General features: G+C 43.9%; 2 protein-coding genes across 3 annotated transcripts in view; one reads left to right on the forward strand and one right to left on the reverse strand.

The window, feature by feature from the left end:
- The window catches only part of ripor3 (RIPOR family member 3), a 55,563-nt gene extending 47,425 nt beyond the window's left edge, over positions 1-8,138 (forward strand). Inside the window, exons 15-26 of one of the 2 annotated variants that reach the window (XM_085775705.1) lie at positions 251-490; positions 655-751; positions 1,624-1,890; positions 2,004-2,149; positions 2,240-2,405; positions 2,648-2,777; positions 2,896-3,060; positions 3,158-3,322; positions 3,964-4,166; positions 4,790-4,873; positions 5,146-5,236; positions 6,156-8,138. In XM_085775705.1, coding sequence (XP_085631831.1) covers positions 251-490; positions 655-751; positions 1,624-1,890; positions 2,004-2,149; positions 2,240-2,405; positions 2,648-2,777; positions 2,896-3,060; positions 3,158-3,322; positions 3,964-4,166; positions 4,790-4,873; positions 5,146-5,236; positions 6,156-6,256 — 1,855 coding nt within the window. In that variant the 3' untranslated portion in view covers positions 6,257-8,138. The remainder of the gene's footprint in view (positions 1-250; positions 491-654; positions 752-1,623; positions 1,891-2,003; positions 2,150-2,239; positions 2,406-2,647; positions 2,778-2,895; positions 3,061-3,157; positions 3,323-3,963; positions 4,167-4,789; positions 4,874-5,145; positions 5,237-6,155) is intronic. The other variant, XM_085775706.1, reaches the window with a different exon arrangement.
- A 1,227-nt stretch (positions 8,139-9,365) lies between these two features.
- blcap (bladder cancer associated protein) lies at positions 9,366-14,026 on the reverse strand. The gene is made up of 2 exons (XM_085775707.1): positions 13,945-14,026; positions 9,366-11,272 (listed from the first exon to the last, which is right to left on the reverse strand). Exon 2 carries the CDS (start codon positions 11,007-11,009, stop codon positions 10,746-10,748), a length of 264 nt encoding a protein of 87 aa, XP_085631833.1. The 5' UTR covers positions 11,010-11,272; positions 13,945-14,026; the 3' UTR covers positions 9,366-10,745.
- Between the last annotated feature and the right edge of the window lie 2,016 nt (positions 14,027-16,042).

Consider the following 16,042-nt stretch of genomic DNA (forward strand, 5'->3'; position numbering starts at 1 on the left):
AACACCAATAAATTAAGTAACTGCTGGTTTTCAGTCATTTTGTCCTTTAGTTTGGCCTGATTGTTTGACATTTTTCTCAGTGTTTCACAAGGTTAATTACAGAGAGGTTGTAGCACAGTGAATATCTGACCTCCAGGTTGAAAACCTCTGTTTTTATGGACCGTTTTCAGCACCAAGTCATAAAGTGAAAGTTGTCCGTGTAGATTTATGTGTATGTTTATGCTTCATATGAAAATCGACTCCTCCTCAGTCTGACACGGGCTCATAGCTTCCCCTCCAGCCCAAGTCAGGGCACCAGTCTGGGAGGAAGCCAGACTCAGCTGTCCTACGGGGAGGAGGGATCCCTGGAGGTGTCCATCGAAGAGAGGGAGAGGAGCAAGAGCATGGGTGAGAAGAAGGAAATGGAAGAAGAGGAGGGATGGAGAGGAGTGTTGAAGACTCCCTCTACACCAGTGAAGAGTGAGCCAGGATCCCTGCTGGCCCTGCAGAGGTGAAGATAAACTCACAAACCACTAAAAATAAACTGTAATGTCATTTTATCCAACGACAGTGTCTGTAATTAAGTTTTACGTCATCTCCTCAGCCTCCAGGGTCCTGACATAGTTCAACCTCTGCTCTTTGTTTGTGTGAATAAACATGACATGTTTGTTCCAGGTCCAGTACTCCAGACATCCTGAGGAAGAGCACAGCTGCAGAACCAGATGCTGAGACTCACAGTGCAGCGCTGGGCCAGGACGCTGTCAGTGTACAGGTGAGACAAAACACCTGTACATATAGAGTGAGAGCTGATCAGGTCCAGGTCCAGGTCCATGGGGCCTGATAAAGTGTCACAGATTAGAGAGCAAGAAAAATGAGGTTCATTGTTTTATACATGTGAGGTCATAGCATGGTGGTTACACCCATGATTAGTACATCCGACCGCCCGTCAGTCCCCGACCTGCTCCTGGTCCTGGACCTAGAGAAGCTAGTGTTTTAGATCTGCATCTTGCACTAATTATAATTTTGAATTTAATTTGTACAGCACTTTCACTTTCAAAAAAATCTAACTGTACAATGAATAGTCAGACAATAAAAAAAACTGAATATAAACACAAAAATCTCTCCTAACCTCTTCTAATGAAACGATTGTGACAATGTGATTTGTTCTTGGTAGATAGAAGTGTATATCTTGTGTATATCTCAAAACGGATCAATCTCTTCCAAATACAATATCACTGTGAAAATTAAACCACAATTAACCTTTATAATAGGAATAAGTCTGAAAACAAAATTATTCCAACTTTATGGGCAACAGTGCATATACAGTATATATATATATAAAAAAAATCAGTTATGCCTTCTATACATGGTCATGGTGCAATTTTAGCAATCTTATAAGATTGTTGCATGACACACTATGCAATGTGGATCTAATAAACTTTGGTACGACGTCAAGAATGAATTAAAATCAGAGTTTAATCAGTTTTAAACGTGTCCACTCTCAAGTTAGTCATCTCTTCATCTCTTTGCTCCTCCTCTCATACCTCTTTAATTAAATATCCTCTTTAAATCACTGCTTCTCTCATCAGGTCTGACCCTCATTTCCTCTTTTTCTAAATTCACTCTTGCCTGTTTTTTCCCCAGGACTCTCCAGACTGTCAGTCGTACTCTGCCCCGGCCTCACCCACATCCGTCGACACCCCGCCTCCACCTGCAGAGCCGTCCTCCACCATAACAGCCGGCGTCACCACGGGGAGGTCGGGCGTTAGCGGCGCCCAGCGAAGGGCCCAGGCCCTCAAGCTGGGGGCCCTGATGGTGGAGCTGGAGAAGACGCTACAGAACCAGAGTTTGTCTGAGAAGGAGCTGAGAGCCCTTGACCATCAGATCCTGCACCTGGCCACCATCCTGAAGGTAAACAAACATCTGCAGATAAAACAAACATCTGTAGGTAAACACCCGGAGGTGAAGATACTGCGGGTGAGTTTCATCCCTCGTCTGAAGGGCTGTGCTGTGCTCATCCTCAGAACGACCTCTCCCTGATGAAGAGCTCCTCATCAGAGGAGACGCTGGCTGTCGAGGAAGTCCTGGGCAGCTTCGACTTCCTGTCGCACGACTTCAATGCAGATGATGACACTTCCTGTTTGGGCAGCCTGAGACTAAAAGACAGTGGGTGAGTTAAGTTCCCAGCTGCAAAGATTCGGTGCAGCTGTTAAACCTGTGATAAAAAACTCACCTCCACCTTTTCTCCTCTGTCCATCAGCATCAGCTCCTTCCAGCAGAGCACGCTCAGGAGCCTCGGCCTCTGCTCCCATGACAGCCAATCAGCTTCTGAGGACGAGTTGGTCATTGCCCCACTGACTTCTGGGAACTGGGGTCTTGACCAGGCTGTAGAGACTCACCTGGATATTTGTCTCATCCTGCTACAGGTACAGGAGCCACATCAGCGTTAGTCTGTCATGTCATCAGATCGTACATCTGTCCATCAAATGGACATGTCTTCCTTCCTTCCTTTCCTCCCTCCTCTTTTCTTCCAGCCTTTCCTCCCTCCTCTCCTCCTTCTTTCTTTCCTCCGTCAGCAGTTCTGTGACGAAGCTGGAAAACTATTTTATCTTTATTGTTAACTGTCTTAATGAGAGAATGAGACAGATGTTCTTCCATGTCTCCTCAGACGATTCGAACCACAGACTTCAACTCATCTCGGAGGGAGCTGCTGGAGGAGATCTCTCTCCAGGCTGAGGTCCTGGACAGAGTCAGCAGTCTGCTGCTGGAGAGGAACGATGAAGTCTCTACCCGTGACCGTCAGTATCAAAACAACACGTCTGTAGTTGATAAGACATCTGCAGCAGGTTTGATCAGTTGAAGCCTGAGCCAGCACTTCACTCGTCTTCTCCTCCTCCTTTCTCCACCCCCCTACAGTTTTTCCTAAAGCCCAGAGAACGAGGGATGTCCTGTTGTTCTGGGACGACTGTGTGAGTGACAGCAGTTCTCCTTTCTGCTGCCAGTCCAGCAGCTTCTCCAGGACGCTGAAGAAACGATACACCCACAAGGTGAAGGCCAAGCAGCCGGGCCAATCAGAGAAAGGTAGGTGAGCACTTTGTTTACACCTTTGTCTCCTGCAGTGCACTGATGCGCTGATTCAGGACTGACTGGACTCTGTCTCTTCTTCCTGCCCTTGCAGTGTTCGCTCAGCTTCTCCAGCAGGTGCAGACGACCTGCCGCATGGGGCCCAGCCCTCGGCCGCTCTGCAGCCCAGACAGAGTCACCGCCTTCCAGCTGTCAGTGTATCTGAAACGCTGGGGCATCCTGGAACTGGGAGAGCACATCTCTCGCCTCTCCAAAGAAGGTACAAACACAGTTACTTGAAATTCAATGAGTAAATGGTTTAAACCTATATTTACGAGGAGAACATTTTTCTAGGTTGTTTATTCTTAACCTTAAAATAAATCTATGTAATCCTGTCATATAGCTTCAGTTTTATCATCATTACGTTTAGATAAAGGCCTATATATTCATGCAGCAGGAGCACCAACATATATCACTACAAACTACAGCTATATTTTTTTTCCCACTGTTACATATGACAGGTGTCCACAGCATTTGTTTCAGTGTGTGTGTGTGTGTGTGTGTGGAATGGTATGTTGCTGCAGTTTAGGATTAGAGAGCGTTCCAGAAATTCCAGCATATGAAAAGAATCTGGACCATCTGTCGTCTGAGTGTGTGTGTGTGTGGGGGGGGGGGCTGGGGAGGGGCACAGTTCTCCTTAAAGAATCTTTAAAGCTTCAGCAGCCACCTTCCTTCCTTCTTTCCTTCTTTCTTTCTATTTCCTACTTTCCTAAACTTAAACCTAACTGACAAGGCCAAAGGTCATCATGGCTGATGATGACCATGTGATCTGGTTTAGGGCTCCAGAACATCAGCTACTAAATGGACCTTGGAGACTGAGACTGTTGTGTTATTTACTTGTTGTCCCCTGCTGTGTTACAGAGTACATCCTGTCGGCCCTGAGGAGTCCCAAACGCAGACGAGCCTTAAATAAACTCAGGGGGCGGAGCATAGCGGAGCTCCTCCCACTGGGGTGCACGCTGCAGACCCTGGCCGCCCTGCAGATCGACTCCAACCACAAGGTCTGCAAAGCAGCTGCCAGCTGCCTGGGCAGAGCTGCAGGCTGCAAGGCCTTCAGGAGCAAGGTGTGTTTCCCTGCGTCAGCACCTCCACTAAAGGTCAAAGTCAGAGGTCACTTGAGGTTTCTACTGGAGATAAAAGCAAACTCAATGCAACATGCAAACATGAATTAGAGAAGTAACAAATAAAAACTACCATAAGAGTAAAGTAAAAAATATTATTATTATTATTATTGAATTTTATTTTTTACTCCTCACTGTAAACATTTTAACCCTGTACCCATCAGTGATCATCTCAGATGTCTATGATCCTAATTCCCTATTCATGCAAACCACAGACACACAGGTAGCTCAGTTAGCAATTGGTCACTCATCACTCTGATAATATCAGGAAGTATTTGGAGATCAAAGATTTGAGCTGTTTAGTCTCACATCTGACTGGTGCTGGTTTAATACATGTGGAGCTGAAGTCAGAACAGGAAGTGGCAGAAAAGTAAGTGACACCTGTCTCAAGTCATGCTGAATTTTCAGCTCATGTTCATTAAAAACTTGAAACCGTCTCATTCACATATGTTTTGATATATATATATTTAACTTGGGTATTCCTAAATTACAAGGCCAAACTAAAACATAAATACAGTGGAAATCTTTCATCTCTAACATACACGTCCCCTCCTTCGTTCCTCCAGGCACTCATTCACTACACAGAGAGTCTGAAAAGCTCCAACATTCAAATCCAACATGGCTCCTGTCTTGCTCTCAAGTGCCTCCGGGTGAGTGACATGTCACACACAAACCTGCAAGTACAAACACACACACACACACACACACACACACCAGGTTCTTATCACCAAGTAGTGTGTTATCAGTTCTCTGGTGTGCTAAGATTGTGTATGTGTGAGGGCCACAATTTACAACCTTAGAGGATCTTTTAAGTTTCAGCAGCCACATGATTCCTCTTCCTTCCTTCCTTCCTTCCTTCCTTCCTTCCTTCCTTCCTTCCTTCCTTCCTTCCTTCCTTCCTTCCTTCCTTCCTTCCTTCCAGGCAACAGAGAGTGTGGACCACATAGCAGATTTGTGGAGATCAGCTGATGAAGATCTTCGCAGCGCCGCCAGAGAGACCGTCCTCTCCTTTGGTACCAACATCATCATCATCACTCTGCATTCACTCTCATTCATTTCTGCTTATATGATTCATCCCTCCACACTGGCAACAGCAGCAGTCATATTGTTTTCAGGTCGTCCATCGTCAGTCCATAGATATCGTTTCCATGAGAATCTGTCCCAGTCTTGTGGACACAATATCTCAGAAACATTTTAAGGGATTTTCTTTAAGTTTGGTCCAGATGTTCACTTGGACTCAAGGACAAACTGATTATATGTTGGTGATCAAAGGTCAAGGTCAGTTCGACCTCACAAACTGCGGCTCCAGTCTCGTTGCTTTATTATGATCTGAGTTGAAAGTGTCAGAGCTCATCTCATTTGACGTCATTAGTGCTGTTTTAAAGAGGAACTATGCAGGATTTGTAGCTTAATGCTACATTGTTACCTTAATTTTAAACAGCTTTGGAGTAATTGCAATGGTTTAATAAATGGCTTAACTTGTTACGAGGGAGAGTGGAGGCTATCTGCCTTCAACGTGCCTGTCACTTATTGCATCTCTTGGCTGAAAAACAACTTTGCAAGATCAGCGCCGCCGCCACCGCTCTGGTGTCCCAGCTCCCGTCTCTGCACACCACGACACAAACGCGCCCCGTAACCCGTAATCTCTTGTTCATGACATATTAAACTACACAAATATACACGTCGTAACATCGTATATGGATATAACGTCATTATCTACCACTCTATTGATTTCTCGTCAGCTTCATTGTAAACAAATGCACATGGCCAGGATGAGGGTTAGCAAAACAGCGGAAAAACGACCAGACTTACTGTGCATAGTTGCTCTTAAAATGACCTGCAAACAGTGCTATTTTATTTTAACTGCATCCACAGCACATGTTGTTAAAAAAAACATTGTGTAAAATATTCTCTGTTGTGGTTTGTGTGCAGGTAAGAAGGGCTTCCTGGCCTTCCAGAGGATGGACCAGCTCTACACCGAGATGCAGGAGGAGGCGTATCAGAACCAGGAGACGGAGATCACTATTCTATAGGAGACAGGAAGAGTCTTGATGAGCCCCGGGTGTCGGGGTGAGAGACTGAGCTTTAAAAAGTTTGTGCCTGAGCCAGATGGCAGGAGTTTATGAACTTGACAGGACGAGGATAACGATGACTTCATTCTGCCAAACCTCTGGGACCGTGGGGCGATCTGATGACGGCGACTTCAGGCTTCGTGTGGACGGATCATTCACTCGCTGATGTTGAGGTTTTACGTCAAGGACTAAGTTTACAGAGAAGAGACTGGATTTCTTTCGTTCTGCTGTCACGGCACCAGTTCCTTATTTAACCAGATTCATTAACATATGCAGCTTTAAAACTCTTCCTGCTTTTCCAGGGGCTGGACTCTCATCCAGCAGCCAGGCCACCAGGCTACTCTATTGGGACATGAAGGATAAATACTATATTATTATTATTTTTATTTCACATAAAAGCCTCCAGTGTGTGTTTGAAAGAAAAGTGCAAAATCATTACACACTAAAACCTGAGGGACCAAATAAATCCTGACCAGCAGCTGCAGTTTACCGATGACAGTTCACTTCCTCCTCTGAGGTGAGGAGTTGAGATGTTTAATGATGCCGGAAGACTTTAGAATAAAAACTGGTAACACTCAGCAACACCACACTATCAAACATTATTTAAACATCATTGAATTTGACCTTTTTATGAATGAAGTGTTGAATAATGACCAACTGTGTGCAGTTATCATGAAGTGTTACCCAAAAGAAGAGCTGTGGCAGGAAACCAAACAGCACTGAGAGGTTTCACTCTTCTTCTCCTAACTTGCAGCTGATCTGGGAGCAGCTGTTGGAGGTTGATGAACATCTGGATTTCATATGCTGATGAACATATGTATTGATTACACTGATTTAGCTTGAAGGCGGGAATATACACAAGTGAAAAACCACACTAATTGCTGACTGACTGAGAATTTGTTGTGTTAATTTGTGTGATGAGGTTCCAAAACAAGTGAAGGATTTAATGAAGGAAATGAACTCGGTTTAACAACTTCCTGTTTCCACCATTAACAAATCAAGTCCCTGAGTTTATGTGACTCGTAATGAATCAGTTAGTTCACATAAACTTCATTAATGAGCTCATTTTAAACATGTAATGTATTTCTTTATAACAATAACAGAATTATATGACAAATTATTTCCTTTACAGCTTATTTGGTTTCATATAAATTCAGGTGTGAACATCGTGAAAATGTTAATGAATCATACAAACTCTCAATGATTTGTTTTCTTGTGAATGATCACAATGTAAAAACCAATAGATTTAAATTCACTGAGGTTCAGTTATTAAATTCAGACTAAATGCATCCGTCCTGGTCTGGATGGTGGGAGGTTTTCCCTGGATTGATTGATTGAAAATGTTTATTTTGAATATATGATGAACAAGAAATGATGGAAAAGAAAAAGTGAAAAAAAAGAAGAAAAAAAAGAAAGATTGAAAATAAAACAGTGACATTGTGTGTCGAACTGTGGTTCCAAGTTTTCTATGTTTTTACTTTTAAAGTTTGAACAGGGTTGAAGAAAAGTGTGTTATTCTGGGAACAAGATGCACTGACACACAACTTTTTGCGTCAGTTCAGTTGTGTCTGTGTGACGAGTTTTTGTTGTACCTGATCATCCAGTGGTAACACCCTCTTTTCCTCCCTGGTGGAGTCGTGGCCTCCGCTCCTCTGGTCCTTGACAGAGGCAGGTGCTGCCCCCTGCTGTCTGCTCAGGTGAGCTGCTCCGTTGGGAACAGGCCTGACCTGAGATGCCTTCACTGCCACATAGCAGCTGTGGCTGGTTGCACTGACCTGGGACCTCAGACTGGGATATTTACAGACTGTTTTCAAGGTCAATAAATTAAAAAAAATACCGTGGGAACAAGAGGTTGGTCTGTTTTATCTGCAGGGAAGAAAAAATTTGAGTCAAATGTGTTTTTTATTCCATGATAACTCAATACAGATTGTCTGTTTCTGGCTTCAGTGACTGAGAAACGTTCTACAATAAAATCTCATCATTGGCGATGTAGAAATAAAAAAGCAGAGGTCAAGATGCTCGGCATACCAGAGCTTCGTGTTGGGAACAGATCAACAATCAATTCAGCCGCATCATCAAACTCTCACACGGGAGGTTTTAATGTAGAACAGGAGGGAAGAGAGTGAAACCAAATCATAAACATATCAGAACCAGAGCTGGATCTGAACTGTGTTGCCACATCCTCATCCTCATCCTCTGCGTCAGCCTCTGATCATCAGTTAAACCTCCCACTGAATGCCAATAATTGTGTTCTAATCATAAGAGAGTTATTTATCCGTTTTCTAGCTGTTGCCTCATCATCATGTTCACACAGGTGTGATTTTATTTGATTGATTTCACAGCTTCATTAAAGGAAAAAGATGAGGTACAGGGAGAAAAAACAGCTGAGGGAGGCATAGAAGAAAAGAGTGTAAAGGAAAGATGAAATAAAATGCCATACAAAATAAAAGGAAAGAACAGAAAAGAAAAGAGACAGAATAGAAAATTATAAGAGAAGAGGAATAAGGGCAATGGGAGAAAAAAGGAAAAAAGATGAAAACTGCAAGGAAGGGAGAGAAAAGGAAATAAAAGGAGAGAAACTAAAGAAGAGGGGATAGAGGAAGTCAATGGATGGATCAATCTGAACAAGACTGAGCCTTAAGTCAGTCTGAAGCTAAGCTACATGCTAACATGCTGACATTTAGCAGGTTGAGTATTCACCATCGTCATTACTTAGAGTGGAGCTGCTACTTTAGTGTTGTATGAGCATTTCACTGTCTGAGTACTTCCTCCACCACTCTATTTAAACTGATGCATAAAAACAACACGGGTGTTGAAGACATTTTAACTTGTAGTTTAGCACAGAGCAGCGACAATGTCGTCTGGGCACCAACAACAATAAATGACATAACATTGTGAATTTAAATGTTTTTCATTAAATCAAACACTGTGACTGATGTGATACTGAATGACTCGGCTTAACACGTTGAGGAAAAAACTTTATTTAAATTAAAACCAAAGCAACCATGTAGCAGTGACAATGTTCAGCACTGCAACAGAAGGCTACACACACACACACTCACACACACACACACACACTCACACACTCACACACACTCACCATTAAGTCGACAGTATAAACACCTCAGCCTGCGTCTCAGAGCTAAACCACTAAACACTTAGAGCAGTGATGCTCAGGGAATCTGTTGCCCTTCTTGTCAATGGAAACTCAAGGCCTTGTCCTGTATTGCTTAGTGTTGCTGGAAATACTGACCCACTGTTACTGTTTCCTTGAGCATCACCACCATCTGATCACAGAGGAAACACAGCTGTCGTAACCAACACAAATCTTTCATTCACCCTTCCCACACACGCACTCACGCACACACACCCAGATTTTTCTACCCTTTGGAAACTTTCAGCATTTTGTTTAAATTCACAAAAACTTGGGTGTGAACTTAATGCATAAAAAACTATCTGCAACCCATGCACAAGAAAAAAAGAACAAAAAAACAAACAAACGAAACAGCAAAAAAAGAAAAGATCAGGTCGTGAGTCTGGTGGGAGGGGTCTTTCGTTTGGAGGCGGATGGGGGGGAAGAGGAAACGAGGAAGACGAGGAGACGGACATCAGCGGAGTACGGTGGGTGATCTCAGCATCGTCACACCTTCTGAGGTGTGTGTGTGTGTGTGTGTAGGTGTGTGTGGGTATGTCAAAAGAGGATTTGTTCACAGCATAGATACTGATTGTCCAGTGTGTCGACACCCCTCACTCATTAACACTACCTGGTGTGTGAAACACGGCCGCCAGTAAAACTCGAAAACGCTTGTGTCTGCAGGTTTCAGTGGCGTTGGGTGATTTTTTTTTTTTTTTTGGCAGTTTGGCATCAAGAGGAATTTGATTCTGTAGAGATAAAACCCAGGTGAGTAAACAGGTGCGTGGCTGAAAAGACGCCAGAATACTGAAGCAGGTGTGTGGGGGGTGGGGGAGGTCACTGGGTCGCCGTGGGTTCGACCTGTGCTGTGGTTTTGTTTATCATCTGGTTTTCATCCAGATGTTGGAAATGGAAGTTGCTGGAAGTAAAATTGAGTGTTTGTGTGAAGTGGACTCGTGTCATTCTCCTAGTGTTTCAAGTCTCGATGCCCCTCCCTCCTCCCCTCGCTGCCTCCGACGCCCCCCCCTCTCCTCCTACCTCCTCAGATTTAAGTCTGTTTCTCTCCAGCATTTCACACCAGCCTCCATCAGCCGGCCCCAGACTGGCTCCTCTCCTTCACGGTACCTCCCCTGGCCGAGTACGCTCTGTATTCGTGGCGGTGTCGCCCCCCCGCAGAGCGGTGCGTCCCCTCTTACAGCATGGCAGTATCGCTCTACAGTAATTCCCCGGGAATGCCTCATCATCAACACCTTCCCTCTTCCCCTCCTCTCTGATATCTCTCCTCCCTATCGCTCTCTCTCTCCCCCCGTCTCTCTTCTAGGTGCCGACGATGGCGGGGTCGTGGGCGGCGTCCGGCAGCGCGGCGTCCTGGCAGTGGTACAGGAAGCAGTTGCCCCAACAGCTGTAGCAGATGAGGAAGAGGGCGGCGAGGAAGACCAAGGCACAGATGGTGCAGGGCTTCCTCTCCAGCAGGAAGCTGAGCAGGTAGAAGCCCATGAACATGGAGTGGTTGAACCACAGCGCCGGGTTCAGCGGTTTGGGGATGAGCAGCACGGGGAGAAGCCACTGTAGGCAATACATTGTCTCTGTTTGTTGTGGGTGGTGGGGGGGCGGCGGTGGCGGTGCTGGCGGAGGGTCTCCGTGGGGCTGGTGCAGTTCAGTCACAGGTTGTTTCGAGGCTGTGAAGGATGAGGATGTGACAGGCTCAGGTGGGGCAGGTGGCGGTGGGAGGGGGCGGGGACAGCAGCTCCTAGCAGATGGCGAGACGTGCAGTCTATCCGACGGAGCTGGGATGATGCAAGAACCGGTCGAAGAGGTCAGTTGTTGCTGTTGTCAGGCGGTCCCTGGAGACAGCAGAGAGAGGACACAACTGTTTGAATGTTCATTTCCACAATTAATTGGCTTGTTTCTTTCTTTGATGGCTCCCTATGTCATGTGACTGTGTTGTCATAGCACGCTTGTGCACACACATTTTTCTCCTTTTATATTGTGTGTGCAGTATTTTGAATTTTGATGTTTGCAAAATGTATCTTTTTGAATATTGTACACCTACGTGAACATTTTGTCACATGATCAATCAGGTGACCCATCATGTGGGTATAATCAGAGACTTGTATTCTCATCACCTGTCTTAAATCTGAGGAAGGGTTTCTGACCCGAAGCATTACTCCCTTGTTTCTGTGATAATAAATTATTGCTCTGCAGCTGTTCCTGTTTTTTTTTCTAATCCTTTGATTCTGTAATCAAATTTAAAATAGTCTCATTGGACAATACAAAAAATCAGATTATGAAAGATATCATTCCCAGATTAAGCAACTATGAAAACAATCCTCAATTGCAACTGTTTACAGGTGCTTAGGCTCTTTTGTCTGTGCTGTGGTTAACTGAGGCTGTGAAACACTGCATCGACATTTTCGCAATAGTTTACGCAGTGACTATGGTTTTGTGTTCTATCTGATAACAGATTGCACAAAAAGTATTATTATGGTGAAGGAGCTGTTAAATACAAATGACATGCAACTGTTCTGAGTTTGAAACAGCAAAAATACACTGCATTTGTTCGTGCATATGCTTTTTATCCTATGAGAGGTCTCACAATGTAATGTCTGTATATATTGTCTCGCCAACAGTATCTCACTATAATCCCAATATATCATATCTTTGCAACCTTTTCAGGATATGTGCCATCATCATATCACCATATACTTGCCAATACACAGTCTTGTATTTACGAATAAACATCCTCTCAACATATAAGAGTTAAACTCTTAGCACATTTTGCTCCAATGAACCACCTGCCCCCCACCTGTAAATTAGCATCAAAACTGGAGTGACTCTTTTAATAGCAACATGCCTGCAGAACTAGCACAAGCATCACATTAGAGCACATAAATAGACTTTGCAACAGTGTGTATATGGGGGCCTGAGGAGAAGCAGGTTAAACTTGTATTGTACACATTGCAGACTATATGCAATGTGTAGGTCTCTCCGAGTAATAAGAGATCTCAGTAGTCTAACTAACACGTATGTGTTCAGTGGCAGCTTCACAGTGGATCCCATTATTGCACACCATGACAGTTTTGACTAATCGGTGCCACAGCCCATGTTAACGACACCCAAAAGTAAACCAACTATTTGCATGATGGTCACTTCCTTGTACGGGCCTGATGCTGGCGCTGCAGCCGCTCGGCTAACGCTGACTAGCTGCGTGTTGTTACACGGGTTTGTGGGGGGAAACAATGTGTCAAATAAAACCGTGCTGCAGAATATTTTTTTCTTTTTTTTTTAAGGCTAATTTAGACCGAGTTAAACGACACAGTGAGGAACATTATAACCGGTGTGGAAATCTGTGCCGAGGGTAACGTTAGAGCTGCTGCCTGGCGTCAACAAGAAAACTGGTTGCGGCTGGTTGAAGGACAAAAGCAGAGTGAGTGTCAGTGACAGCTGCAGGCTCCCCTCCGGCTCATGCACACACACAACCACCACCACCACCACCACCACCACCGCCACACGGCTGCAGCCCGCCATGGTTCACCGGTCTGCGGCGGCTCGCTGCGACCCAGGCTGCCGTGGTTTGGTCTCTACTGTATGTGATACGCAGGTATATCCAATATTGACCATTTAAAATGCACTGGTGCTTCAGTATACCCACTACAACAAAACTATCTAATAACAAGAGTCTACGTGACACAGATATGAACAGCATACCAACTCAAAAAGCATTAGATGTCAGTAAAAACACTACAACAATGAGACTACACCACTGCCAGGCAGGGAGTTACAGCACTGAGGCTGAGGAAACTGGAGCTGGCAGTCAGATAACTAACTAACTAACTAGATGAGTTAGATAAACACAGGTTGGTTCCATATTTACTTGACGTAGACGTGGTGATAGATTAATATCATTGCAGGTTATCAATCGTCAGCCTGCGTCCAGCACCAAACACGGTTCAGATATCTACCGGTTTAATAAACGTCCGGCCGAAAGAGAGTAAACAGATGCATCGGAACAAATCACGCTAATTAATTCAAGAGTGATCAAGAGCCCTCCGTACTTCGGTATACGACTTGTTTACATCAATAATAATATCAACTGTTAAATGTTGTTTAGCCCACACTAGGCTCGTGCATCTCAGTGGGCGGTGACGTCAGCTAGCAGCGTGAGCTAGCTCCTGAACTGGAGCACAGGACACAGGACTGTGTTTATCCTCGGTGGTCCAGCTCTGATCCACATGTTTGACATTTCAGGAAGCCAAACGAAGCTATTAAAAGACGTAATAATAATCCAGGCTGGGACGGAGTTCCGCCGTTTCACCCGCGGACTAAAGGAGCAGCACGGACCGGAGGCTAACTGGCTAACGAGCTAGCTTAGCTCACACCGAAACAAAACAAAAGATTTCAGCCTCGTTGTTTTGAACCGTTGGCGTGAGGAAAACTAGTTCATCTGCCAAAGTGACACATGTTTACAGCCAAGAGTCTGTGATGCAAATGAGTGTGAGCACACATGTGAACTCACCTGACATGTTTCGGGCTCATCCTACCTCCTCTGACTGCGCACGTAGCTGCTATGGCTGCAGGCTAGCACCCAGCTAACAGGCATTAGCGTTAGCGCGAAGGACCCCTGGTGCCAGCACGTTTAGGCGACCGCGGAGCGCCTGAACACATATACTGTACACAATCACCTCTGCAGAGTTTACCCGATAATACTAAAGATAGCTACTCTATGATAATACTAACTTTTTGAATCCCTGACTGCGACTGTTTGAATGCTGCTCGAGGAAACTACAACACGTCTTTACAAAGTAAAATATGTTTCATTTTTGAATTGTAGCCTATTAATAAAGTAAAGTACAGACATTTTAATAAAACTGCTCAAATCAGTGATTAATCATCTAGAACAGTTTGTAAGCAACAAAAAAAAGGCCAAAGATTCAGATTTGTAAATAGTTTAAACAGTGTTTGGGTCTTTGAATGAAAAAATATTTTTTGTTCTTGATATTTTCTTACATTTTGTAGACCAAACCATTTGTTTTAATAAAGTGAAAATAATCATTATTTACACCCCTGTTTTACCAAACGCACAGGAAGCCTCAATTAGTTTTACTACTGTCTACTCAGTGGATCTGCCATTTTCATTTTCATCTTCATCACTGACGATATGTTATCATTATATCCGGGTGAGGATCGCAGGTTGCAATAAATGACCTGAACAGAACATTTTCTCCAAACTTTATTTTTCACATTTAACTTATTACACTGACAACCAAAAGTGGGACATGTAATTAATGTGTATACAAAGAGACATACAAATAAGATCCATAAAAAGAATGAAAGGAAATTAAATACGTGGGATGAATTAATAAAAAACAAACAGAATGTGGGACGAAAACCTGGTTGCAGATCTTACCAGGAAACTATTCTTTATACAAACAAAGGGCCATTTGTTTTTTGTTGTTTTTTGCTACAAATGAACGCCCATTGACTTACACAAGCATTGCTAACAAATGCAAACATACACAAGGCTGTGATCAGACTCTGAACAGAAAAGACAAATTGAAAAGATCACATCTGTTCAGTGGTTGATCAGCTGATTACCAGCAACACAAGTTTGTCTCAAATTTTCCTTCAGCAGACAAAATAAATAGAGGCTGTATGTTTTGTTACATTGATGCTCGCTGCAGTGCTGAAAGCTACATGCTGGTCTGTCTCCCATTGGAGGACATGGGGACGGAGTCCTTTATCTTGTGCTCTCTAAAACATAATCTACACTGTAGGCAATCAATCAGGTGTTCAAGAGTCCCCGGTCTGTCCTAAACGCTTCATAAATCCTGCTTAGCTGACAAAGTGCATATCAATCAGTATAGTCTATATTAAAGCCATATACAGTATTGTTACATTGAGAAAAGTCAGAGCAAAAGAGCTGAAACAGGCAACATCTTGATGAAACAGGAGCGGAGGTTGAAGCTGCAGCAACGAAACCATCCTCAAAAACAGAAGGAAAGGAAGTTGAGCAAGCAGCGACTTGAGTTAGTGAATGTCTCTTACTGATTATCAGACACAGTTATCTCAAATATTTCTGTCCATTATTTGGGTTCATAAATGGCACCCTGGACTTGTCAAGCCCAGTGCCACTCCCACGTTTGATTACAGCTTGGCTTGGACATTAGTTAATAAGTCAGACTTTCAAATGACTGAAATATGAAGTTAGTTTTTTGGACATGACCTCGCTCACTCATGACTGTAGTGATTCAGGCTGCAGTCGAAAAGTCTTTTTATCTTATGAAGGTTCAAATGAGTGAAATGACCTCAAGTATCTGAGCAGCAGCCATGACAAGAGCTGGACCAGTCTTTTCTCTTTAAACTGAGCAAACACTGGACCTTCCTTTACGAAAGGAAAGGAGAAATTCTGTCCCCCAGTTCCCTGCTGCATCAACAATTAAAGCAACGCACCGATGTAGTCTGACCTGGGCAGAGTCTCATAAATGTAGAAACAACAGAGCAGCTGTTTGATGTTAGCGACCTGATCCAGAAATGATGGAAATCCTCGTCTGATCAACTGTAGCCCAAATTCATAAACACACGTGTCTTTAAATGTGTCCATCTAGGGGTCGTCA

This window comes from Trachurus japonicus, chromosome 5 (genome assembly GCF_045865225.1).
Source record: "Trachurus japonicus isolate A0001 chromosome 5, Traja_1.0".
NCBI classification, from domain to species: Eukaryota; Metazoa; Chordata; class Actinopteri; order Carangiformes; family Carangidae; genus Trachurus; species Trachurus japonicus.